At 32.4% G+C, this 26,976-nt stretch overlaps 1 protein-coding gene across 1 annotated transcript; it reads left to right on the top strand.

Moving 5' to 3' along the window:
* Positions 1-2,399: 2,399 nt before the first annotated feature.
* On the top strand, positions 2,400-4,035 carry LOC119610335. The gene is made up of 2 exons (XM_037965501.1): positions 2,400-2,671; positions 2,771-4,035. The coding sequence occupies exons 1-2, from the start codon at positions 2,485-2,487 to the stop codon at positions 3,964-3,966; spliced, it is 1,383 nt and encodes a 460-aa protein (XP_037821429.1). The 5' UTR covers positions 2,400-2,484; the 3' UTR covers positions 3,967-4,035.
* The last annotated feature ends 22,941 nt before the right edge of the window (positions 4,036-26,976 follow it).

The raw sequence follows: 26,976 nt of genomic DNA, 5'->3' as shown, positions 1-26,976 counted from the left end.
TTGTCCAATTCCAAAAAAAACTGACAATACTGACATTTCTAATATTCGACCAATTTCATTTTTATCTAATCTTGGAAAACTTTTTGAAAAAGTAATCAAGGAAAAAATGGATATCTCGTTGGAAAATCAATATATACCTGATTTTCAATTCAGGTTTAAAATAGGACATTCTCCTTAAATTTCATAATGATGTCAATATCTCTTGATATTGAAAAAGCCTTCGATAGTGCTTTTCATAATGGTATACTTTTTAAAATGATTAATATTTAAAAATTTTGTGTTGAGTTTCAAAATAACTGTTTAAATTTAGGAAATATTAATCGGGGTGTACCTCAAGGTTCTGTTTTATCCCCACATTTATATAACATCATTATATACGATTTTCCCCATACTATTTTAAATTCAAAAAGTATTTTTTATGCTGATGATTCTCTTTTATATGCACATGGTATCTCTCCATTAGAAACTTTAAGAACGGTTTCTTTACATTTGAATGTTGTGGACAATTATTATAAAAAATGGGGAATATCCATTAATGTTTCCAAAAGTAAAGCACTTTGTCTAAGAAATGCTTCGGGTAAATGCAAGAGCTTTGTTGTTCCGGAAAGTAAAGAACTTAAATTATTTTTAAATGGAAATGAAATTCCATTTGTTAATAGCCTACGTTATTTGGGAGTTTACTTTAATAAATTGGTTAAATTTAATGAAAATGCTAGAATTTTTCTCAATAAGGCCAATCGAGTAAAGGGATCTTTTGGTAGTTTATTTAGAAACAAATATTTATCACATAAGACTAAATTATTACTATATAAGACCAGTATCAGACCTATTCTTTTATACGCCTTTCCAATCTGGTTTTCTTTATCACCCTCTATAATGAAAAATTTCTAAATATTAGAAAGAAAAATTATTAGACTTTATTTAGATAAACATTTTGAAGAAGAAAACAAACGTTTTTCTAATAAATTTATTTACGATTTGGCAAACATTAAACCTCTAGCTTGCTACGCGTTTCAATTAATGAAAAATTTCATTAACAGACTACATCTTCATGATAATATTTTGATCAAAAATATTATTGAAGAACAATCTAATCTTAATTGGTCAAATACCAATTATTTTTCTCCCCTAGGTTATTTGGATAATGAAATTGCATGTGATCACAATTTATCGACAAAAATTTATGTTTCCACTATCAGTGGAACGCATAGGGGATAACTCATATTTTTTATTATTATATTTTTATATATGTACATAGATATAAGCTTATTTTTATGTAAACTATAATTCTAATTCTTAATCGTGCCGGGAGCAAGCACACTTCTATATAATGTTAACCATTTCTATTAACACTACTACCAATGCCAAGTTAGAAGCTGTATAAATTTTATTCACATGTTATTAAAACAAAACATTATAATTTTAAGTTTTCGAATCTACGTTTCATTTTTTTCAGTACATCCTCTACGCATATGTACTCGATGCTGTCTGAGCAACTACTAAATTAAATAAAATAGGAATATGTATGTTTTTAGTCTGCGCAAATGCGCTATGAAATGGACCCCATTGTATTAGAGTTACATGGTAAATTGGATAAATCTATATATCAATTTCATATCATGTAATCCAACCAATGTTACCGTTGGAAATTTTCAAAAAATGCACAAAAAGGGGATTTTTCTGAAAAAAGTCGCTCTGAAAGGGGATTTTTAACGCAAAATGTGTAAACTTAGGTAAAATCATTTCATTTGTATTAGGAACATGAAATTAAATAAAAGAGGTCTTTTGATACCTTTTCGTACTTCAACTGGTACTTTTTGATTTTTCTAAAATATTTAATATACTAGATTTTTGTACCCGGCGTTGCTTGGGGTTATAAGTGGTATTCTCTCGCCAGAGTAAACTAAAAAATCTGCTTTATGTCCATAGATCAATTCCTAAAATTTTTCAACATCCAGAAATATAAAAATTTCATTAACTTAAATAATATAATTGTTCAATTCACAATCGATGTTGTAGCGTTGTATGTGTTGTATGTCAGCAGCTGCTACAATAGTCATAACAATGTTGTTGGTATTTTCTATGCAAAAGCTATATACAACTCCTACGACAATTTTTCATATGTTTTTCGAATGTTGTAAGAAAGTTTAGTGTTGCCAATTGTTTATTTCAACATATAAACAAAAAATTCAAACGATTTTAGCATAAAAAACGATAAAGTGGTAACACTGAAATCAAAAACAAACAGCTGTTTACCAAAACAAAAGAGCTAAAAGCATTCAACCACGGTGACAAACAGTTCTTGCTATTGGTGGAAGTTTTTTGTTATTGTTAACACCAACAATTTATAACGGCTTTTACCAAACTCTTAACACAAATACAATTACTTGCTGTGTGTTAACACAGTTGTTTCTTTTTCTGGAAATAAAAGGAAATTATTTTCAAGGTTATAGTTTATAGGCAACAAATAAGTGCTTGGTAGATATGGAGGAAGATGATCCGGAAGGATCAGCGAAACGTAAAGCGCTAACAAAAGATGGGGAAAACAAGGCTTTGAAGAACATACATGGTGATGCGGTAAGGAACTTTGGGGAACCCAATGCATCCACCAGTTCTGATCGGTCAGGTGGGTTAGCAGAAGATTCAAGTATTGATGGAAATTCACAGGAAGGTAAGAAATTGTTGGATTCAAAATCGAGTTCTAATATGAATGTGAACAATCTCTACCCCGAAAATCATCCTGGTCCTTTCCACGTATTGGTGACCTCAGATATCGAGATAAGTTCCAGAAGGAAAAACTCTGAATTGTATATGTTCGAAAAGCTACAAAAATTCGGTTTTAAAAGGAACTACACCTGTAAAAATGTAGGTTATAATACATTCCGGTTCTCGTTTAATAATTTCTCTTCTGCAAACAATTTTGTCACAAATCCAATTCTAAGGACTGCCCAACTTAAGGCATTCATCCCAGACCGTTTCATTGCTAAGTTTATTGTAATCAGAAACGTTCCTATCTCCTTCACGGATGAGTTGATAAGAGAAGAACTACAATTTGAATGTAATGATTTTGAGGTATTCTCTGTTTTTCGCTTTACGCGACGTGAAATTAAGGAGGATAAGGTAATGTTTTTACCCACTCAAACAGTGAAGATTGGCTTCATAGGCGAGAATATCCCCAAGAGAGTTAGAATGTGTGGTACAATGGCGGAGGCGGAATTGTATATTCCTCCACTACGACAATGCAAAAACTGTGGCCGGCTAGGTCACATTGCTGACAGGTGTAAATCCTTAAAAAGATGTCTCATATGTGGTGAACAGATTCCATGCCCGGATAACTGCAAGGAAAAGAAATGTGAAAACTGTAGGAAAACTACAAAATGTGTCCCCGAATGCAACTCCCCCAAATGTATTCTATGTAACTCTAAGGATCACATATCATCAGATTCACATAAATGCAAAAAGTGGACTTCTGAAAAATCAATTAGGGAGATTATGACAATATCTAATCTGTCCAGGAAAGAGGTTATGGAGAAATATCCTTCCCACAATTATTATGAAATCTTAGGTGAAGAAGGCTATGAGAATGCATTTCCTCCTCTAACAAGACATAATCCGGATTCATTGGATGTAAATCGCGAAATTAATAAAAGACTAACTAAAATTCGATATAGCAAAGTGGCCGCCTCGATTCCCAAACGCATCCATGAACTAGCTAACCCTATTACCATAAACCCTTCACAACCCACGTATGATTACCCTAAGTATCACAAAGTATCTGATTTTGAAAAGCTAGTGAACATCTTTTCTTATAAAATGGCTACCGTATTAAAATCCATCAATTGTACTGAGGGACTAGACATCCTTAACAACTTTCAAGTAAGCATACAATCAGAACCTTCAGCAAGAATTCGTCAAGACAGCAACAAAACTAATGAAAGCAGTTTTATACCTGCGCCCAACTATTAACAGTCAACTTCCAACAAGTAAAACCAACCAGAACAAACAAGCAATCTCAATTCTACACATTTTATTTTCGTCCTCAAGCAGCCAAAATTATGAACATTCTACAATATAACATACAAAGTATAAACAAAAACAAGAACTTTTTGGAAATCTCACTTAACAAACTTCAAATTGATATTTGTATTCTTTCAGAAATCTTTAACTTCGATGAACGCAACAGTTTTACCTTTTTACAAAATTATAACCTATATGTAAGGAAAAGGAGTGACAACTACGGTGGTGTTGCCATTGCATTCACGAAAAATATTAAGGTCAAACAAATTCCGTTTAATACCCCACTGGATATACTAATCTGTAAGACTCTAAATCTAAAAAACAACCTCACCATCGTCTCATCATATTTCCCTCATTCTATTAGAACACACCAATTCAAGACAGAAATGGAGAGACTACTAACATTTTTGGAAAATAGACAGGACGTTCTCCTTTGTGGCGATTTTAATGCTCGATCTCGACATTTTAATGATCCCAATGACTCCTCACGTGGTACGATTTTAAATGAATTACTATTATCTTCTTCTTTCCGACTACTTAATGATGGAAGTGTCACTTTCAGGAAATCTAAATTTGACCTATCCAATGGATCGGTACTTGACTTGTCGTTCACATCATCACCTATGCCTTTTTCATGGAAAACAATAAACTCACATATCGGTGGGAGTCACCACTACCCGATTTTAATTTCACTACAAAACAATATACTGGACTTCCCAAAATTTCTCTCTAAACGTAAACTAGCAGAAAACCTAAACAATACTAATTTCATGCCAAATTTTGAAGATATTAATAAAAAAATATCCGAAGCTATCAAAAAGTCTACATATAAAACCAAACCCAACAAGACCCCAAAAGTATGGTGGGATGAGAAAGTGGAGAAACTATATCGGCTAAAACAAGCAGCTCAAGGATCTTTTAATTCATGCAAGTCCGCTACAAATGCGGAAAACTTAATTCTGGCAATCAAAAACTTTAAAAATGGAGTAAAAAAGGCAAAACAAGAATCTTTTTCAAATAAAATCAGTACTCTCTGTGAATCTCCCAACTCTAAATCTTTGTACAAATTTTTGAAAGGGTGTACAAATTATTCAGCGAATATGTCTACTACCAAATGGTCCAGGGAAAACGATGGGAAATTTCTGGAACATCTCAAAGCTCAAGTTACTAATATCTCCACCATCCCATTTATTCCGATCAGCACCTCCCCAGCCCCCAAATTTTCTATGGATGAATTTCTCAACACCCTGGAGGCTAAGAAAAAACCATCTGCGGCAGGTTTAGACAACATATCATACGAAATGTTAAGAAAACTCCCGATTACGGCAAAATCTGTGATTTTAAATGCACTTAACCTTCAATGGGAAAAATGCCATCTAGTTGAAGAGTGGAGATCTATCAAAATTGTCCCTATACCCAAAAGGGACAAGGACCTAAACAATTTCACCAATTTTAGACCAATTGCTTTACTATCGGTATTTTTGAAGGTAATTAACTTAATGATTAAATCTCGCCTTGAAGAGTTTCTGAATGCTAACAACATTCTACCTTTAAGAACATATGCGTACAGGAAGGGGCGGTCTGCGTCGACTTGTATTAATGATTTACTGCACACGATAACTTCCGCAAAGGAAAGGGGGGAAAAGGTAATTGTTTTATCTCTGGATATTTCGAAGGCATATGATTGTGTTGATATAAACCGTCTTAGCCAAATTCTGATGAATGATAACTTTCCAATTCACATGACTAATTGGATCATAAAATTTTTGGAACGGCGATATCTTGTACTGGGTGATGAAAAAATTGAAATTTCTAATGGGATACCCCAAGGAAGCTGTTTAAGTCCGACTCTATTTAATATTTACACCAAGGAGTTACATAACATCACTAATAATAACACACATCTCTTTCAATTTGCCGATGATTTCATAATGGTTTCAAACAATAAGGAATTTAGTGCAGCTTGTGATAATTTGCAGAATAAAGCCAATCAGTTTTATTCTATGCTTAAACAACTCAATCTTACATACAACTCGGAAAAAACCATGGTCATGTATGTGGCCAAGGGAGCTAGACTAGAACCAAAGATAAAGATTCAAAACACACCAGTTGCTAATGTCAAATCCCTAAAATTTCTAGGCAGACATATTAAGAACAGTCTATCTCTAAAGGAACACTACCAGGAAGTATTAATAAAATGTAAACCGGCAATAAATGCGGTCAAAATGGCCTCATCAGCAAAATCCTCGATGACTCCTCAAACTACCGTCAAACTAACCAAAACGTTGGTATTTTCAAAAGCTCAATACGCAATATCCTCAATGGCACATGCGCCCAACTACATAAATGCCAAATTAATGTCATTTCAGAATCAGCTCTTACGAACTTGTTTAGGTTTAACAAGAACAACTCCGGTTCAGGCAATCTATGCCTTATCTGCGATTATGCCTCCTAAACAACGTGCCCAATATTTGGCTGCCAAGGAACTTCTCCGTGTTAAGGTAACGTCCTGTACATTATATAATCAGATCACAAAACACCCATCACGAAAATCCAGCTGGGGATTCATATATACGAAATTTAAGGACATCTTTGACTCACTGAATCCACTCTCCAGAAATAATTCCTCTTCCAAAATTAATATTAAAGTTGACTTACTTCAAGCCGGAAAAAATGATACACCAAAAGAGGTACTAAATGCTATATACACTGAATGTATAGATCAATTAAAGGGTGAAGGTTTCTGTATCTGGGCTACTGATGCCTCGGTTGGCTCAAACACTACAGGTTGTGCTGCGTGCAACATTTCTTGCAATCACAATTTTCTGTTTACAATTGGAGGAAAAGTTTCATCACTGACAGGTGAACTTCACGCTATTGATAAAGCCATAGACATTATAATTGAGGAAGGTATGGAAAAAGCTGCCATTCTTACTGACAGCCGCAATGCTTGCTTATTACTTAAAAAAAATACGTCCCAAAATGACTTAGTAAACACAATTCTCAATAAAGTCGATAAGTCCTTAATTTCGGAAATCTGTTTAATATGGACCCCCTCACATGTGGGCATTAAACCTAATGAAACAGCTGACTACTTCGCAAAAGCTGCCACCAATGCCGGTATGGATATAACAACAATTCCCTCCTTAAAGGATTGCTCAAGATCAATTTACAACATCTTATGGGAAGAATGGATTGATGACTACAGAAAAATGTCGCGGAAAACGGGTAATTTTTTTGCTAGCATTTTCCCTACTCCACCCAGGAAACCATGGTTTCATAATGTGCACCTACCCCCTCACAAGATCAAACTGCTAAACCGTCTACTAACTGGACACACGAAATCCAAAGTTTTTCTTAAACGCATGTCAATAGAATCATCGGACATCTGTGATTCATGCAATGTAATTGAAGATACAGGCCATCTTATTTTTACATGTACCAAGTACAACGACATCAGACTACAATTTAAATTATTCCAAAAATTCAACAACATGCACCAAATTCTATCGAAATTTGAAATAAATGACTTGATGGAGCTTCTAAAGTTTATTGATGTTGCCAACATAAAACTATAACACTTGTCACTCAAACAAAGAAAACATACACACAGAAACAACTGCCTCTTAAAATACACGCAATCGTGAGAAAACTAGCCCTGGTATATGAGTAGAACAATATACTCGACCAACCCTGTCATTAATGACAGACATCGAAAAAAAAAAAAAAAAAAAAAGAGCTAAAATTTAATTAAAAACTGTTTATTTATTTGTATAAAATGTGGAATAAAGAAAATAAAAAAATTGAAAATTCAAAGAAATTAATTTGGTTCATTTCGCATGTTTAATTAGTTTAATATTTTTTGACTTTTTTATCTTTTGACATTGTTATGTATATTTGTTTTGATTGTTTTGTTTTTTTTCATTGAGAACATAAACTTATGACTTGCTGCAAAGATCTGTTCACAATCACTGTTACTACACTTTAGTAGGTACAATATACAACTTGATTGTGAATTGAACAAATATGTAAACCTTGTAATCAAACTACAGGTCGCAATTTTAAGGATAATTCAATGAAATTTGGTACATGATCATCTATTGTCCCAGTGACGAAGCCTATTGAAAATGGTTACGTTCAGTCCATTATTTCACCTAGCCGCCATACAACTGAACCGCTAAACGCCCGACTATAATTTCATTTTTTTTCCTGTTTTTCCCTCTAGGGTTGACTTTCGAATGTACACATCTCTGAAACTAAAAACGCATCGTCTTAAATATTTTTACTTTAGAACGAAAAAATCAGACTTAAACATAGAAGTAAAATTTTTTCCAGTTTTTTTTCGCCTTTTCTCTTATTTTTTGTCAAACTTTCGAAACGGAACTTTGCTAATACATATTTCAGACACTTTAAAAGCTTAATCCGAAATATTTTTGCTTGAGTATATACAGTAATTAGTATTTACGCCCAGAAGTACGAATTTTGTCCATTTTTCATCCATATACCCCTTCTTATTCCTTCTTATCCAAGCTTTGGGAAACAATATAGACTATCACACCATATGTTTCAAATTTAAAGAAAATCGTTACAGCCGTTTAAATGAAATTAAAAAAAAGATACCAAAAACGTTCCGGTTTTATCCATCTATTTATTTATTACGTGTTTGTGCTGATGTATGTTTAAAGTATAACAATCGGTTCAAAATCACATTCTGAGTCGATTTAGCTATGTCCGTCCGACTATCTGTCTGTCTGTCTGTCTAACTGTCCATGTAAACATTATGCGCACGCTACAGGCGCAATGCAAGATAATTTGATGAAATTGTAGCATGTAACCTATGACGATTTGAATAACTTTTCTGTTTAAGGGTTTTAATGGCTTCAGCATGCATTTTTCTCTTTGGGAAACAATATAGACTATCACACCATATGTTTAAAATTTAAAGAAAATCGTTACAGCCGTTTAAATGAAATTAAAAAAAAGATACCAAAAAAGTTCCGGTTTTATCCATCTATTTATTTATTACGTGTTTGTGCTGATGTATGTTTAAAGTATAACAATCGGTTCAAAATCACATTCTGAGTCGATTTAGCTATGTCCGTCCGACTATCTGTCTGTCTGTCTAACTGTCCATGTAAACATTATGCGCACGCTACAGGCGCAATGCAAGATAATTTGATGAAATTGTAGCATGTAACCTATGACGATTTGAATAACTTTTCTGTTTAAGGGTTTTAATGACTTCAGCATGCATTTTTCTCCAGCTTCTTGCTCGTCGGCTAATGGGGCAATTCGTTGCCATTATTTATCCTGTCTAGCTACAGTAATCATTTTAATTTAGCATGCTGTATGTTCAGAGAATAGGAGTAGATGGATAGGACAGAAAAGGAAACAAGAACAAAGACTCATAGGATTCTGAAATGTTTACCTTTAGCGTCATAGATTTTATTACGCAATAAGCCCTCCCAACCATGACCATTAACCAATTCATCCTAAATTTTGATATTATGATCCCATTTCTAACAATCTACCTAGATAGAAACTTGGAAATCAAAACAAAAAGTATTTAGAGTTTCATTTCATGCAAAATTTATTCCAAAAGAAAGCGATATTTATATATTTCATAATACCTATAGGATATTCTCCGAAAACTAGCCTAACTTTATCTGTGATATATAATAACATAAAAATTTATTCATAATTGTTAAAATTTTGAAAAAAAAAAAATTTTAATTAAGACTATAAGCAGAATTTTAATTCTAGAACTATTTTAACATTAAATGAAAATTAACGATAGAAGAAAAATTTAAATGGTAACAAAAAAATATAAAATTTAAACTATTTTAAAGCAAATTGCCTTAAGTTTTTTTTTTTAATTTTGAAGTAGTCTAATTAAATTCAAATTTGAGTAATTTTTAAATGTAATCTAAATTATGTAACAATATAACAAAAAATTTAAAATCAAATGGTAATTTGCATGCTATATAAAAAAAATAAAAACAAAAAAAATTAAGGGTCTAACTGGGACTCGAACCCGGATTACCGATTTTATCAGAGTGTAAATTATGATGCAAACAAAATTATTTGTTTAAATAATATATCGTGACCCTATATCCAAAATGTGCGAACTCAATTTTGGGTAAAGTGAGTTTTTGATGCAAAAGGATTCTTCAATGCATGATCCACGTCTGGTATAAATTTGAAACCAAAAAAGTAATTTTTGAACATTTAACAACAATTTTTGTTAATATGCTATCTCAAAGTTAAATATTTATTGAAGAAAATAAGTGCTAACTTTCATACAAATTTTACAACATTTTTTAAAACTTCAAATTTATTTAAAATTTATTTTGTATATTAACAAGATGAACATGCTGAAAACAAAACAGGTGAAGATTAATAAATTGAATGTATAGTTTTTAAGATATGATCATTTATATATTTGTATATAAAGCCAGTTTTAGACTTTAAATAATGTTTTTCCGAAAAATGTAAAGTTATTTCAGAAATCGTTTATAACACTAAGATCTATAATATTCTATGGTTCCAATTTAGAATTTTGATTATACAAAAGTCTTTAAATGTGCAAATTATGGAGTATTATTCAAAAAATATTGGTACTTTTTATATTCAAAAACTTTTCATAATTTAAAATATTTGTACTGAGAATAAGGAATAGTAAACAAGCAGATATGCCATGAGTTTTTCTACTTAAATGGTGTAAATGCATCTTATTGGACTTACTGGTTTGACTTATATCCCTCTAAAAAAACCATTTCATAAAATTATAAAATAACGCATATTATTACAAGAAATGTTTGTTCTATTCTTTGAACAAAACATGCTAACTTAGAACAAATATTTGTTTTTTTGTCGACCAAAAAGTGCTATCTTAAATAAGTCGCTAAAATGTGCAAAATATTAAAATTTTTTCATAGGTAAGAATTAGTAAGGATGTTAAAAACGTATTATGGAAGAAATATTGTCTTTTAGTGCAATATTTCACGAATTAAATAGTTTTTGTGCTTTCCTGAAAACTAGACTTTATTGATTTAGCACTTTTTGAATATAGGGTATCGATATTATAACGATACTGTTGTGATAAGATTGTGATTAAAAAAAACCGAGAATTATTCATTTAAATGCATATTATTTTCATTTAGACAAAAGTATTGTTTTGTTTACTCTAAATTAATTGCAAACCAATTAAATAAACAAAGTTAGTTTTATCTATTTGTTAAAAAAAAAACAACACAAAACTTTTAAAGTTTTCACCACAATTTGGTGAATAACCAATTAACGGTATACATCTTATAAAGTTCATTGAACTTTACAAAACTCTATATTTTGTGTACCGTTATGGAATTTTTAAGTAATTATTTATAAAAATTAAATTTAATAACCAAATTTATCAATTTTGGCCAATGAATTTGGTATTATCTGAAAGGATTTTTAAATTCCAATTCAAATTTTTAATAAAATTTTGGGTATTTTACCTCAGATTCCATAAATTTATATCTGTCACTATTTATAATCAACATTCAATATAACGTTTTTCTTAACAGATATTATTAACAGTTCAATATATAATTCTGTTAATAACATTAGTGCATGTAATTAACATAGGTGTCAAAATGTAATGAGCAGCATTACCTTTTAAGATAAAAGGCAATGTTAAGTGACAAATGTAAATTTATGCTATGTTTTATGTTTCGTTAAATTTTTGTAAACAAAGGAAATTAGAAAATTAGAATATCAACTTACATTGGTGTCTGTGCTCCATCGATGAAAGTACTTTCACAGGAACATTATTTGTATAAACAAATGTAAGTTTGTATACTGTATTTACTTATGTACGTATGTATATATATATTTTTTTTTAATACTTTTAAATAATTTTAACATTCCCTTTGAGTTTTGGTTTTCTTTTTATCCATTTGTTTTACACTTTGTTATTTTATCACAACAATCGCGTTTCATAAATTCGTGAAGAATTTTTAATATATTATTTCTTTTTAAATAATGATCAAAATGTACACTTTATTATAAAGAATATTTCAACGATTTCGATTTTAAACCAAAAAAATCTTATATTATTTACCAAATCACTGGTGGATCGGAAAGTATAAGTATTTATTAGCTTACTTATACTTTGCAAATTCCATTTGTTACAATCAATTTAAGCAATTTTACTGAAATTACTCTATGATAACTTTGTGATAACCAAATTTAAGTTAACTTTTAGTGCTGTGAAGATAATTTTAAATTTTGACACTGTCATATTAGATGTTAAGGCAATCTTCTCTGTGATATTAGATTTACGGTAATTTCATCTGTGATATTAGATTTAAGGTAATTTTATCTGTGATATTAGATTTTAACTATTCACTCAATTTTCGATGATAGACAATTTTGAAGGTTTTAAATATAAATTCTATAATTTTACTATAATTCTGATTTTTCTTTTGCGGTTTGAAATGAATTTGGTTTAGTTATTTGCCACTTTCACTTAGCTATTGGGTATATATATTTTTTTTTGGTTATGGTTGTGTAGATATTTTGGACAAGAGTCACATTTCAGCGAGTGGTGAAGAATATTAATATTGTTGGACGGGTTTTTAGAATGGGTTTCCCGTGCCCACGGAAAATTCCATACAATTGGTAATTGATGCAAAGCAATACCGACTCAGATGGTGTTGAGATTTCAATATAACCTCACTTCGCAATATGCCAATATGGGCCCTCTTATAAGTTTCGCTAAATAAATAAAGAATAAACATTCTGAAGCGAGGAAAAGTTATATCTATAAAAAAACTTAAAACTCACATTTGAATAACAATTGCCAGAATTTCGGTCCAATTTAAACTACAAGGAATTCTTTTCCAAATATGATTTTCCTTTTTAGCCAGTTAATTATTATTAACTCCTGAATTTAAATGCCAATCAAAATCTAGTTAAAAAATGTCGGCTTTATGCCACAATTTGACTTTTATATCAAGGTTTGGTAATGGAAAATTCACGTTATTACAATTACACATGCATAAAACCCCCATACATAAAAAAAAAAAAAATATAAAAGAAACCAACTTCACACCAAATACCCGCACTGCATTACCATTCGCTCAAATGCCTGACGAAATGCACTATGGGGCACAAATTAAAAAAATCGGATCTGATTCCTCCACTTAGCAAGTAAATATGCATTGTCGAAATTGTAAATATTATACAATTGTGAATATTATTAAGCAAACAATTCTTAACTGTAACAATGGAATTAGATTAGGATATACCAAGATACATAAAGAAATAACTTTAAAAAAAATTAAAATTTGCTAAATTTATTTAACTCAATCAATCGTTTTCATAGTAGAAATTTTAAAATAATATTTGGTATTTGATTTACGATTCATTTTATCCAAAAACAATTTTTTTCCTTTAACTCCATTTTTTACAATTTCCAATTTATAAGATTTTTCTAAATCTTTTGGAATTTTAAGTGTCAAAATAAATTTTAGGAAAAAATGATAGAATTTCATCAAAAATTGGTTTTAAAATGTTGGCGCTACATGTACCCTACAAAATTTTGCAAATTTAGGGGGAGAAAACTCAAAATTTTTTTGATTATTTTTTGCCTTTGTTTGAATTCAATATGAGATACAATTGTCCAAGTAGTAAACAAATGTATTTAAAAGAAAAGAAATTTGACCCAAAACAATAACGGTACTCCGAAAGTAACAATAACGGTACAGAAAATTAAAACTAATTTTTACCTGCTGCATGTTCCCTAATTTTGAACTATTATAACTTTTTTTGTTTTTGAAGATTTTTTAATATTTCTTTTTGTCTTCTTTTAAGCTTTTATTATATTTAATAACAGCAATAACTTTTTTAAGAGTATGATTGAGAATAAGGTGACCACGTATTTTAAAGTTAACCGTTAAATGTATGTAAGTATATTTAAAAAGTGAGACATTTTTTCATGGACTCAAAATCATAGAATACCACTTGTTTCTGGGGTTCTGTTGTACCTATATGATAAAATGATATGTAACACCGTGAGACAATTTTGCATTTTTTTGTTGGACTTGAACGACACTATATATGAAACCTGAGATCATATATAGTAGAACTGCGTTTTCAGTTTTTCATTTTGTGATCTTTTCTCCCTTTTAAAGGACTTCAAAGTTTTAAGGATATACAAATTTCAAAAAAATTATTTAAATAGTTCCGCTCATTATTTTTTTTTATATGAATATAAAATGATAGAACATTTTCCAGAAATAGATACAATTTATTATTATTACTTTTCAGGACGAAAAGTTGTAAAAAATGTCCTTTGAAAAATGTATCCTTTTATATCCTTGAAAATTTCCAATATATTTTTCTAAAAAAATATATGTTGAAACCATGCATATACTTTAACACATGCTTAAATTTCGTTCTTATAGCTTTATAAGTTAAGCCTAAAGAGAAAAAAACATGTTATTAAGTTCATTAAAAAAAAAATACTTTTATCGATACAGCAATTAAGATTACAAAAATATTAGATAGTACTTTTTGGACTTGAACAAGTCCACTGGAGATCGTATATAGTAAATCTGCGTTCTCAGTTTTTAATTTTCTGATCTTTTCTCTTTTTAAAGGAAATCAAAATTGTAAAGATGTAAAAATTTCTATTAATATTTATATACATATTTTTATTAATTAATGTTTGTCAAATAAAAGAAGACGGTCACCAGAAATGGAAACAATATTTTTTAATTTTTCAGGACAACAAATTTCAAGGAAAATCCTTTAAAATTTTTTCTTTCATGTCCCAGATAATTTTCCTACTAATTTTAAAAAAAGGGTTGAGTCTATTAAACGTTAATTATCTTATGTAACATCAAGCATCTAGTAGTTTTGAATTGACATGTCAAAATTCTTATTAATAATTTTTAATAAGTGGTAATTTTTAAAAAGTAATTTGGAATGTCTTCATAAAAACAAATTTTGTGTTGTTTGTGGTTTATTTGTACCTTTTAATAAAGGAAAAAATGTAACAAAGGCTTTTGTGGAAAAGTATGAACAATATTTTTTAATAAACATGGTTCCGATGGCATGGTATATACCACAAGTTGTGTGTAATTATTGTTACAAGGCGTTACTACGATCTTAGCAGTTCCCAATAAAATATGTGTACCCAGTAATTTGGATGAAGCGGAGTGAGCATTCGCGCGAACGATTCCACCAGGACCTAGCAATTATTGAAAATCGCTTTAGAGGAAAGAGCACTAGTCGCAGGCTCGCTAAATACTGTTGGTCGATATGTCGAGATTCACATACTCCATACAAGCGGCAGAGTAAACGTATTTATTTTTCTCCATAATATATTTTTATATTTCTTCTTTCTTTTATATCTTTATTTAGTATTTAGTATAGCTTAAATATTTTTTTTTTATTATAAAAATTTAATTTTTTTATAATAATTGTTCCTGCTGGTACTAATTGGGAATTTGTTAGAATTATACTAAAATATGAAAGAATAAAATTTAAGTAACTCTTTTGTTTCATTTCCAATGATTGTAATTTTTTTATTTGATACACATATTGACAAACATTTATAAAAATATTTATTTAATTTTTTATAAATTTGTACATCTTTGAAACTTTGAAGTCCTTTAAAAAGAAGAAAGGATCAGAAAATTAAAAACTGAGAACGCAGATTTACTATATATGATCTCCAGTTTCATGTGTCTGTGGACTTGTTCAAGTCCAAAAAGTACTATCTAATATTTTTGTAATCTTAATTCCTGTATCGATAAAAGTATTTTTTCTTTAATGAACTTAATAATATGTTTTTTCTGTTTAGGCGTAACTTATAAAGATATAAGAACGAAATTTAAGCATGTGTTAAAGTTTCAGCATATATTTTTTTTTAGAAAAATATATTGAAAATTCTCAAGGATATAAAAGGATACATTTTTCAAAGGACATTTTTTACAACTTTTCATCCTGAAAAGTAAAAATAAAAAAAATTATCTACTTCTAGAAATTGTCCCCTTTCATTTGATATCCATATAAAGAAAAACTAATGAGCAGAACTATTTAAATAAATTTTAAGAAATTTCTATTCAGGAATGTTATTTCCGAAATAACATTACTTCCAAGATACTTGGATCTAACTTCGACGAATGCCTGGCAGTGGCAAAGAAAGTGCTCCAGAGTTTCAATGTCCTCTCCACTCTACATTCGTCTGAATCCGCACGTCCAATTTTGCATAGATGTGCTCGTAATCCTGTGTGTCCACTCAGAATACGTACCATCATACTAACTTCAGACTTGCTCATTTTGAGGAGATTTTTCGTCTTGCTCTCATCAGGGTCACCCCATAGGATCTTCGTGGTTCTACCCACTGTTTCATTATTCCAAGAGGCCTTATGGGATTCTCTCACCCATATTTTTAGTTCAGCTTTTGTTGCGTCGAATGGTTTGTCAGGTTAACTGCCTCGAGCGCCCTTCCCTTTAAAGCTATTACATTCGCCCTTTCGTTGCCGACTACTCCCGAGTGGCCTGGTACCCATATGATGTAAACCTTACCTCTGGGAGAGTATTCAGTTAAAGCTTTCTTACAGTCCAATACGGTTTTAGATTTAGTTCTATCACCTGATATCGCCCTAATTGCCTTCCGGCTGTCGGTAAATATATTAAATGCTGTGGGCGCCATATTTATTCTAATCCAATTTACGCATTCCGTTATTGCTCGTACTTTTGCCTGGAAGCTTGTGTTATGATTAGGTAAACGGTGGTATATTTCTGTTTCTGGGTCTTCAATATAGAAACCCAGCCCCACTTTGTCCCCCAATTTAGAGCCATCCGTGTAACAACGGGTTCCTACTGGTATTTGCTCCAATGTTCCGCTTGACCAAGATATTCTATCTGGGATCAGCGCTTCAAAGATTCCGACATATTCTGCGTCTGGTATACGATCCGGCACGTCCGATGATTGTGTATAACCTTCCAATGTGTCCAGTATACATTGATGACGTGTCCTATAACCGCTTTTGGCCAGTTCGCCTAAAGTAAAGAGCCGTTCGGCTGTAAGCGCCGCCTCATATCTTAAATATGAGGCGCCTTGGTTGAAGTAGTACACATGGCACCACTTATACCCAAGCAGCATGTACGCTGAACTGCCTGTAGTAGTTTGATATTGCACCTTTTGTCTAAAGCAGTCCACCAGTTTATTGAAGCATAAGCTAGAATTGGTCTAATTACACTTTTATAAAGCCAATTTGTCATAGTAGGACTAAGACCCCATTTCATGCCTATAGTTCTCCTACATATCGCCCAGCACCGATGTGCTTTGTTGATCCTATCTTCTATGTGGTGTCTCCATTTTAATTTCCGGTCGAGAATTACAACTAAGTACTTAACTTTGTTTGTCACTGGTATCTTCTTGCCCAGGAAGCAAGGTTCAGTATACGTAGAAATTTTTGTTTTTCTTGTGAAAAGACAGATTTCCGTTTTTGCCGGATTAACATTGAGGCCTCTCGATTGAACCCAGCTCAAGGCCGTATTCAGAGCCTCCTCAGCTCTTCTACACAAGTAATTTGGATCCTTTCCCTTTAAAAGTATTACGACATCGTCTGCATAGCAGATAGGTCTAAGTCCTTTCTCGGTTAGAGTCCTTAGGAGGCTATTAATCGTGGTAACCCAGAGTAAAGGTGACAAAATGCCACCCTGTGGTATACCGCGAAAAACTTTTTTCTTGATAGTTATATCGTACATCTCGCAGCTTATCCATCTGTTCCATAGCATGTGGTTGATCCAGTTACGGAGCACCCGGTCAACATAAAACTGGTCTAGGGATTGGATAAGAGTATCAGTGTGCACGTTATTGAAGGCGCCTTCGATGTTAATGCATACTGCCAGTGTATACAGTTTGCTATCAAAGGATGCACCTATGTAGTGGACAACTTCGTTTAAAGCGGTTTCCACCGATCGTCCCTTTACATAAGCATGCTGCTTATATTTAAGGTCTTTGTCTGGTATACTGCTTTAAACCATACTATCGACTATCCGTTCCAAGGTTTTAAGTAGGAAGGACGCAAGAGTTATCGGTCGACAGGACTTAGGTGTCGCATAGCTAGGTTTTCCTGGTTTGGGTATAAATATTACCCTTGCATCCTGCCATTTAACTGGGGTATATGCCAATTTTAAGCATGCAGTGAATATTTGTGACAGATGTACGGAAACCAGTTCCGACTCCATCTGCAAAAGTGCCGGGAAAATGCCATCCGGCCCTGCAGCTTTATAGGGAGTAAAGCTCTTGATTGCCCCTTTAACCATGTCAGATGTAATAACTATTTCCGTATTAGCCTCCCCTTCCTCCAATATCGGTTCGTCTATGTTATTCGATATACCGGGTGGGAAATGAGAGTTTATTAGGAGTTTCATTGTCTCCTCCATATCCTCCAGCCTCCTGCCCGTGTCATCGATCATAAATTCCGGCTGAGCATGAGTTTTGGATAGGAACTTTTTATCTTCGATATGTCATTTACGCTATCTACCTGTTCACAGAAAAGTTTCCAGGAGTCTCGTTTGGCTTTTCGAACGATTTTCTTATATTCACCATGTTTTTTACGGTACTCATCCCAGTATACTGCGGTCTTTTTACGCCGTGCCCGGTTAAATTGTTTGCGAAGAGTCTTTCCAAGGTTCCGGATCTCCCCGGTTACCCAGGGTTTCTCCTGGGCTGATCTCCGCTCTCGCAGAGGACAGCTGTCCTCGAACGATTCAACCAGGGGCATTTGTGGACGTTTCTACTTTGGCGTCTATATCCTCCTTATTTCGACATTGAAAAGTGTCCTGACCTAAACGGTTCTTTAGTAAGGTCCCGAACATTGTACAATTAGTTTTAGACTTATTCCGAAACTTTATCGGCTTTGGTGGTGGTCTTAGTATCTTGAATCTTATGTACCCATGGTCAGAAAAGGAGTGCTCGTCCGAAACTCTCCAATCCTGAATTTCGGTTATAAGCTCTTCTGAACATATAGTTATATCTAATACTTCTTCTCTGATTCTATTAACAAAGGTAGCTTTATTACCTAAGTTCAATGTGATCAAGTCTTTAGTATTAAGGAAATCCATAAAGGCTTGTCCCCTGCGATTGGTGTTTGTACTACCCCAAGCTACATGGTGGGAATTTGCATCGCAACCTATTACAATTTTCTTATTTTTCCTTTGTGCCTCTTCAACCAGTTTCATCAGATCCGACGTTGGTGGTAGTGTCGGAGAATCGAAGGGCAGGTAAACGGAAGCGAGATATATGTTGCCACTACTTTGCTTCAGTATGGTTGCATCCGATGTGGGTAATCCTGTTGAGAGGAGAAAACATAAGTTCTTGTGATATAAGATACATGTTCTCGGGCGAGACCCTGTATCAGCGTAAAAATGTTGGAAATTTACGTGATTTCATCCAGAAACCTTGTTGCGAATCGTCCAAGGTTCCTGGATTAAAGCTATATGTATTTTACCTGTGTTATTTTTATCCATCAGAGCATTGGTAGCCGTCTCGCTCCGATGGAGGTTTATTTGGATAACCTCAATCATGGTCATCCATTAAACTGTCTTCCAGCGAGTTGGTTTTCACCTCCTCGCTCTTTGGACTTGACTCCTCCGGGTAGACAGAAGTGGCTATTGATGCAGTGGGTACTATTGATTGCACTGCGGTGTCCTTTTCTAGCATTGGAATATGAGACTGTTTAATCGACACCTTCCTAATTTCCTCGATTTTAGATTTGGCTCCTCAACTTGCTAATGATGCTTTGGGTACAGTCGTAAGTGTTTTAGAGTCCTTGTCGGGGCCGGTTTTGACAGCCCTTTCAATAGGCGCCTTCCCAATCCTTTTATATTGACAGTGGACTTTAAGAGCACCGGAAGTTCACTCTTCTTTGCCAACCCAGCTTAGCGCCATCCCAGGGAGGAGGGATACTTTCCACCAAGTTCCTTAGGGTGCTAACACATTGGTGAGATGCCAACCTCATCAACATCATGCCCATGCTGAACTCACAGCTCACGATCTCTATTGGTTGTTTGCCTTTTGAAGCGATTGCGTGGTCCACTATCTTATTGTTCACCAGATCTTCTACCTTACTCTGCTGGTCTATTGGAATTTTGCCTGTCGGATTACCGGCATCGTAAACTGCATAGCAAAGATCGTCCCAGTGTCTTCTTCTGGCAACTTTGGCTTCTCCTTGAGTGAAGTGTGGCTGTGCTTCCACTGCGTATTAGAAGACGGGGAGCTCTTTTTCTTCTTAGGTTTATTCTCAGTTGTCAACTCTTCGGGAGACCTGATCCTCTTTGCCTCAGATCTTGTGAGAGATCCCGATTTTTCCTTAGGAGTGTCGTGGGATTGGCTAACTATGATATCCTGAAGCATCTTTTTCAATTTCCTCCTCTGTGCTCCAGATAGTCTTTTCTTAGTAATAGATAGTTTAGCTATGCTATCACTTACCTCTTTCAACATTTGCTCTACTTCATCCTTCTTGGGATTTCCTATAATGGTGTTGTTATTATTATCATCTGAGGATTCAGAGTCGGAACCCTCACCTATATTTAAAGGCTGAGGTAGCTTAGAGCTCTCTCCGAGTACATCCTTCTCTTTCACCACTATGTTTTTACCAATGGCATGCTGTACACTTGACGCATTGTCCGCCACGGAGGCCAAGGTACCCACCTCCGTAGTATTATTTTGCTCACGATTGCAGGATGACGACGAGCCGTGACTCGCGAGTGGATCAACACTTGCCGCCGGTACTTAAAAAAACATTAAAATATTAGCAAAAGCAACAATTTTTACTTAGAACAAATATATTTATTGTTTATGAGCAAAAAGTACCAATTTTTACCCCTTTTTCCCCTTTTGTCCCTTCTGGGCCATGATGCTTCCTAGTGTAGATCAATCAAGTTTTTAAAATTGATGTGTTTGTAACATGTACTGGCGTAATTGAAACATGTAATAAAGGTGCAAAAGTACCAAAAATAAAAATATTTTCCGGTTTTTACCCTTGTGTTTTAAATCTTTCTAAAGATTAATATTTAATTGTCAAATTTTGACTCTATAAATATCTTTTCTACAAATGAGTGTAGAATGCCCTATTTTGCCCATTTTTACACCCTGAAAGATTGGCAGTCGGAAAAGTACTTTACTAATACATATATTTAAGGGTTTTGAGAGGTAGAACACAAATATTTCCACGTAAGAATAAAAACTTAACATTATATAAGAAAATACAAATTTTACCCGTTTTTCCCCTTTTTGTGCCTTTGCGGCCTAAGATAAAAAAGTGATATAGCCTATTGACGTTTTCATAGCTTTATGCTTAATAATTTAAAAATTCAGAGTTTAGTCCCCCTAAAATTGCAAAATCTGACACTGTGCATACTCTTCCTATTGAAAATGGTTAAAATCGGTCCATTATTTCGCATTGCCCACATACAACCGCACCCCGAAATATGGCTTTTGAGCTCATAAATATGTTAAATGATCTTGTATCACGCCAAAAATCGGCAAAAATCGACACTGCTGATTTTTGTAATTATCGGTCCTCATTTGATCCTATTCCCCATATAAAGTCTCTTCATAAAAGGACTTGATGGTTCAAATTCACTTATAAACACTAATATTACGACGATATTCTACATAAATAACTTTAATGTAGACATAAATCCGTTTACCAAAATTAATAAGGATAGGCCCATATTTTTTCTTTTAGAAAATCCTTTTTTGTCAATAAATTGTTAAAATATTTCTGAATTAAGGTAAAAATTAATTTAAATGCTTTATTATTAAAAAAAAATAATCAACATTTGTAACATAATCACTGGTGTAGGGCATCATATTGTCGGCCATGCCCAACTATAAATTTATACTTGTTTATTCATTTGTTTTATTTATTTATTGAAGTAGTTTGAATTGGCTGAAAATATGCATTTATTGAGTCCCTTTACTCAGCAAATACAGATTACAAATGTCGTTATTTTTCGGAAAAATTTTCAAATTTTAACAAAGATTTGTATAATGTAAATAATTGAATATTACATTGTAAACCTCATACAATTTCACAATGTTTTTTTCTTTTTTTTCGAAATTATTAAATTTTGCATTTTATTTTAATATTTTAAACTTTTTTATATGAAAAAAAAAATCATAAAAATCTCTTTTGATCCATCTCGCCAAATATTGACCCCAGGACAAAAATTTTGAGAAACGCTATCTTGTAATTAATTAAACTTTAATTTTAGTTGGGAACATCGACACCTTATTTTATACCCTCCACCACCATAAGTGGTGATAGAGGGTATATATAACTTTGTCATTCCGTGTGTAACACCAAGAAATATTCATTTGAAAACCAACAAAGTCTTGGTCCTTATGAAATTCTGAGTCGATTTAGCTATGTCCGTTAAAAGTTATGAATCAAAATTTAAAAGAACTCCGAAAAAAATCAGCATTTTCACGAAAACTATATAATATAATTCCATGAAAATCATAATACATTTGTTTTTACACGAGAACTTTATTCCTGTTGAAAAATGCCGTAATCGGTACACAATTTCTTATACCTCCCATACAAAAGTACATATTCCCGGAAAATGAGTTTATTGTTAATAACTTCCGTCAGAATATTGATATCTTAACAAAATTTTACAAATTAAAATTCTATGACAATAGAATTCATTTAGAGAAAAAATTTTAATAGGTCCATAATTGGACATAGCTCCCATACAAGGTCGCCTCCCGAAAATCACTTAAATGCACATAGCTCTTTACTTAATTAAGATATCCATATACAATTTGGTACAAATATTGCTGTTGTACACAGAAATGTTACTGTGACATTTTTTTCCGATTGGTCCTTAATTGGCCATAGCTTCCATACAAGGCCCCCTCCCGAAAATCACTTAAACGCGCATAACTCATTACTAAATTAAGATATCCATATAAAATTTGGAACAAGTATTGCTGTTGTACACAGAAATGTTAATGTGAAATTTTTTTCCGATCGGTCTTTAATTGGTCATAGCTCCCATACAAGGTCCCCTACCGAAAAGCACTTAAATGCTCATAACTCTTTACTTAATTAAGATATCCATATACAATTTAGTACAAATATTGTTCTTATATACAGAAATGTTACTGTGAAATTTTTTCCAATCGGCCTTAATTGGTCATAGCTCCCATAAAAGGTCCCCTCCCGAAAATCACTTGAATGCACAATATTCATTACCAAATAATGATATAGATACAGAATTTAGCCAAAATTTTGTACAAATATTGCTGTTGTACACAGAAATGTTACTGTGAAAATTTGTTCCGATTGGTCCTTAATTGGCCATAGCTTCCATTCAAGGTCCCCTCCTGAAAATCACTTAAACGCGCATAACTCATTACTAAATTAAGATATCCATATACAATTTGTACAAGAATTGCTTTTATATACAGAAACGTTACTGTGAAATTTTTTTCCGATCGGTTCATAATTGGTCATAGCTCCCATACAAGGTCCCCTCCCGAAAATCACTTAAACGCACATAACTCATTACTTAATTAAGATATCATATACAATTTGGTACAAGTATTGCTCTTATATACAGAAATGTTACTGTGAAATTTTTTCCAATCGGCCTTAATTGGTCATAGCTCCCATAAAAGGTCCCCTCCCGAAAATCACTTGAATGCACAATATTCATTACCAAATAATGATATAGATACAGAATTTAGCCAAAATTTTGCCTTTATATACATTAATGTTATTGTGAATTTTTTTCCGATCGGACCATAATTAGTCATAGCTCCCATACAAGGTCCTCTTACGAAAATCTCTTAAACGCACATTACCTACTCATTACCAAATAAAGCTATTGATACAAAATTTTGCACAAATATTAGTTTTGTATACAAAAATTATATGTTTAGATTTTTGCACGAACGGTTCATAATACATATAGGAGCGATCGGTCCCATACAAGGTTCCCTTCCGAAAACCATTTAAACATACATTACTTATTACAAAATTACGATATAGATACAAAATTTTACTGAAATATAGCTTTTAAATACATAAATGTTACTTAAAGATTTTTTTACGATCGGTCCATAATTGGTTATATCTCCCATACAAGGTCCTGTCTCGAAAATTTCCTTATATCTTTCACACAAATTATTAAATATCGCTAAAGTATATCTTAGGGCGCTTTAAAAATATAAAAGAAAATGGCGTTTGTAATGTTCAATAAATCTTGCAATTGTAACTGCAGCTGGTATTTAAGATTCGGCTCAGCCGAATATAGCACTCTAACTTGTTCCTCCATGCAAACGGAGCCACCCTAATGTACATATGCCTGAGACTATCAAAATGATAGTATATAATATTTATTGCTCGGACTTCTGCCTGGAAGCTAGTGTTGTGATTAGGTAAACGGTGTTATATTTCTTTTTCTGGGTCTTCAATATAAAAACCCAAACTCACTTTGTCTCCCAATTTAGAGCCATCCGTGTAGCAACGGATTCCTATTCGTATTTGCTCCAAAGTTTCGCTTAACCAAGACATTCTATATGGGATCAGCGTTTCAAAGTTTCCGACATATTTTGTCTCTGGTATGTGTCCAGTATACATTAGGGTGATCGACTCGGTTTTTCAACCGGTTTTTTCTAAATGTTGATTTTTCGAATATCGAATAACCCGGTTTTTTACTTTTTAAAACCCGGTTTCGAATACTTTTTTTGTTTTGCATTCAAAGATTACTTAAATTAAATTTTGAAGTATATAATAATACAGCCGTCAAAATTTTAAAAATATTTGAGTCCAGGAACTAGAGTATATTTTTCTAACATAACTTTTATTAAACTTCTTTAATTTCCCTAATTATTTAACAAATTTTATTTGTAAAATTTATTGGAATATACTGTGTGATAAAATTTTATCTATCTTAGGATTATATTCCAATTACAATAATTAATTTTGGGCTAAAATATTATGGAAGTGTTGGAATGCCTATGAAAATTGTTTAAACAGGGATTTTAGAATAAGCTAACATAACATAGTTAATTATGTTTAAAGGATGTTCCAATTTTTTCCATTTTTTTACATTAAAGAAATAATGTAAATTAGACGACTATATCTAAAGTTATAAAATTTTAAACTGTTAAAAATCAGTTCGGCCCATGTTACATTTATTAATCAAATTTAAATATATACGTTATTTTTTTAAATTAAAATAGATTCTGTTGTTACTAATGAATTTTTTCTGAATTTGAAAAATGTCAACCGGTTTTTTTCAAATGTCAACTATTCGAAATCCGGTTTTTGGAAAATGTCGAATAATCGTTCACCCTAGTATACATTGATGACGTGTCCTATAACCGCTTTTGGCCAGTTTGCCTAAAGTTATGAGCCGTTCGGCGGCAAGTGTCGCCTCATAGCTTATATGGGAAATACTCTTTATAATTTAGATTATGGGGTTCAAAAAAATAGGAAATTTTTTTATAGCAACGATATTTTGTGTGGACATTGTTTAAGATCTTAAAAGTACAATTATCTTCTCGTGAAGATAAGGCAAAAGCCTCCAAAGTTATAGCTGTTTAAAGTTAACAGTTTAAAAAATTCCCAAAATTACGTTTTACCTGAAACTCGAAAATATAACTAGGGACCCAAAATACAAATCAATTTAACCCAAATATTTTAAATATTCGTGGATAAATTCGCTTTTTTTAAGACTTTTCAACCTCTTCAAAAATTTTTTTTATAAAACTAAGTACACTTCTTTTATAGACTATTTAACATAATGAATTGATACATTAATTTACAATCATTAGCTAAAAAAATTATGCATTTATGCTTGATATTTTTTTTTTAAATTGAATTAAATCCAAAATGGCTGCATTTTTTCGAACGGCCCATAGATTTTTCTATAAACCTCATTAATAGCAACCTAAAGGTGGACACGTTATTGGCTTCTGTCAAAAAATGTTGAAATATTGTATTTTCATTTAACAAGTCACACATTGTAGTTTGTAACGCGTCTGCCGCGAAAAGTTCAGCAAGTTTCAACTTTTGACGCGTCGGCAGCAGATCAGGGTTGTATTTTGTTTTTTGTAGAATAAAAATAAACTAAAATGAAATAAATTTCTTCAACAATGGAAGAAAAATATATAAAAACTTTAAATTTTGATTTTTAAAACAGTAATAATCCTAAAAAACATTAAAAAAGAGATCAAAATGACGCGTGGTATATAACATATTCAAAAACATATTCTTATTCTACTCGGATCGACCTTACCGAAAAATATGTATTTCGATCGCGCGATATTTTGGGTATATTGAAGTTACGCTCTTAGTGTGCTTCGCGAAAAAGCCCTTTTTTCGAAACTTTCACGTTTGTTTTTCCAATACTTAAGCTTCTCCCACAGTGATATCTCCAAAAGCACATTTTGGAGATATACATCAAACGACGCGTAATTACGTTGTCTACTTTCTAAATTTTGCATAACCGAAGAGACGCAAATACTATAGCCAAAAACTGCAAATTTTTTAAATTTGGTTTCAAAATTTTACGACCACGTCAGGGGTATTCTGACTTCATTAGCAAAATTGACTTTCTCATTTGTAAGCCGTTTTCATAATATCCAAAAGTTGTGAAAACAAGTAAGAGTGCTATATTCGGCTGTGCCGAATCTTATATACCCTTCACCACAGTGTATTTAAAAAATATCAATTCTATAAAATTTTAATTTATTTCATTTTCCCGTTTATATCATTATTATAGCAATAGCAAAACGAATAACAACAACGCTAAACGAAATAAACACACAAAAAAACAAAATACACAAGGCAGTAAAACCAACAGACATCCAAACATACGAAACGAAATACATATGGGGGCTAGGGGCAAATATGGACCAAGCCCGATAAAATT

The sequence above is a fragment of the Lucilia sericata genome, unplaced genomic scaffold (genome assembly GCF_015586225.1).
Source record: "Lucilia sericata isolate MDLA Ls3-8-SP2 unplaced genomic scaffold, ASM1558622v1 Contig000027F_arrow, whole genome shotgun sequence".
Lineage (NCBI taxonomy): Eukaryota > Metazoa > Arthropoda > Insecta > Diptera > Calliphoridae > Lucilia > Lucilia sericata.
The sequence above is the reverse complement of the archived record's forward strand: the minus strand, read 5'-3'. Positions and strand labels throughout refer to the sequence as shown.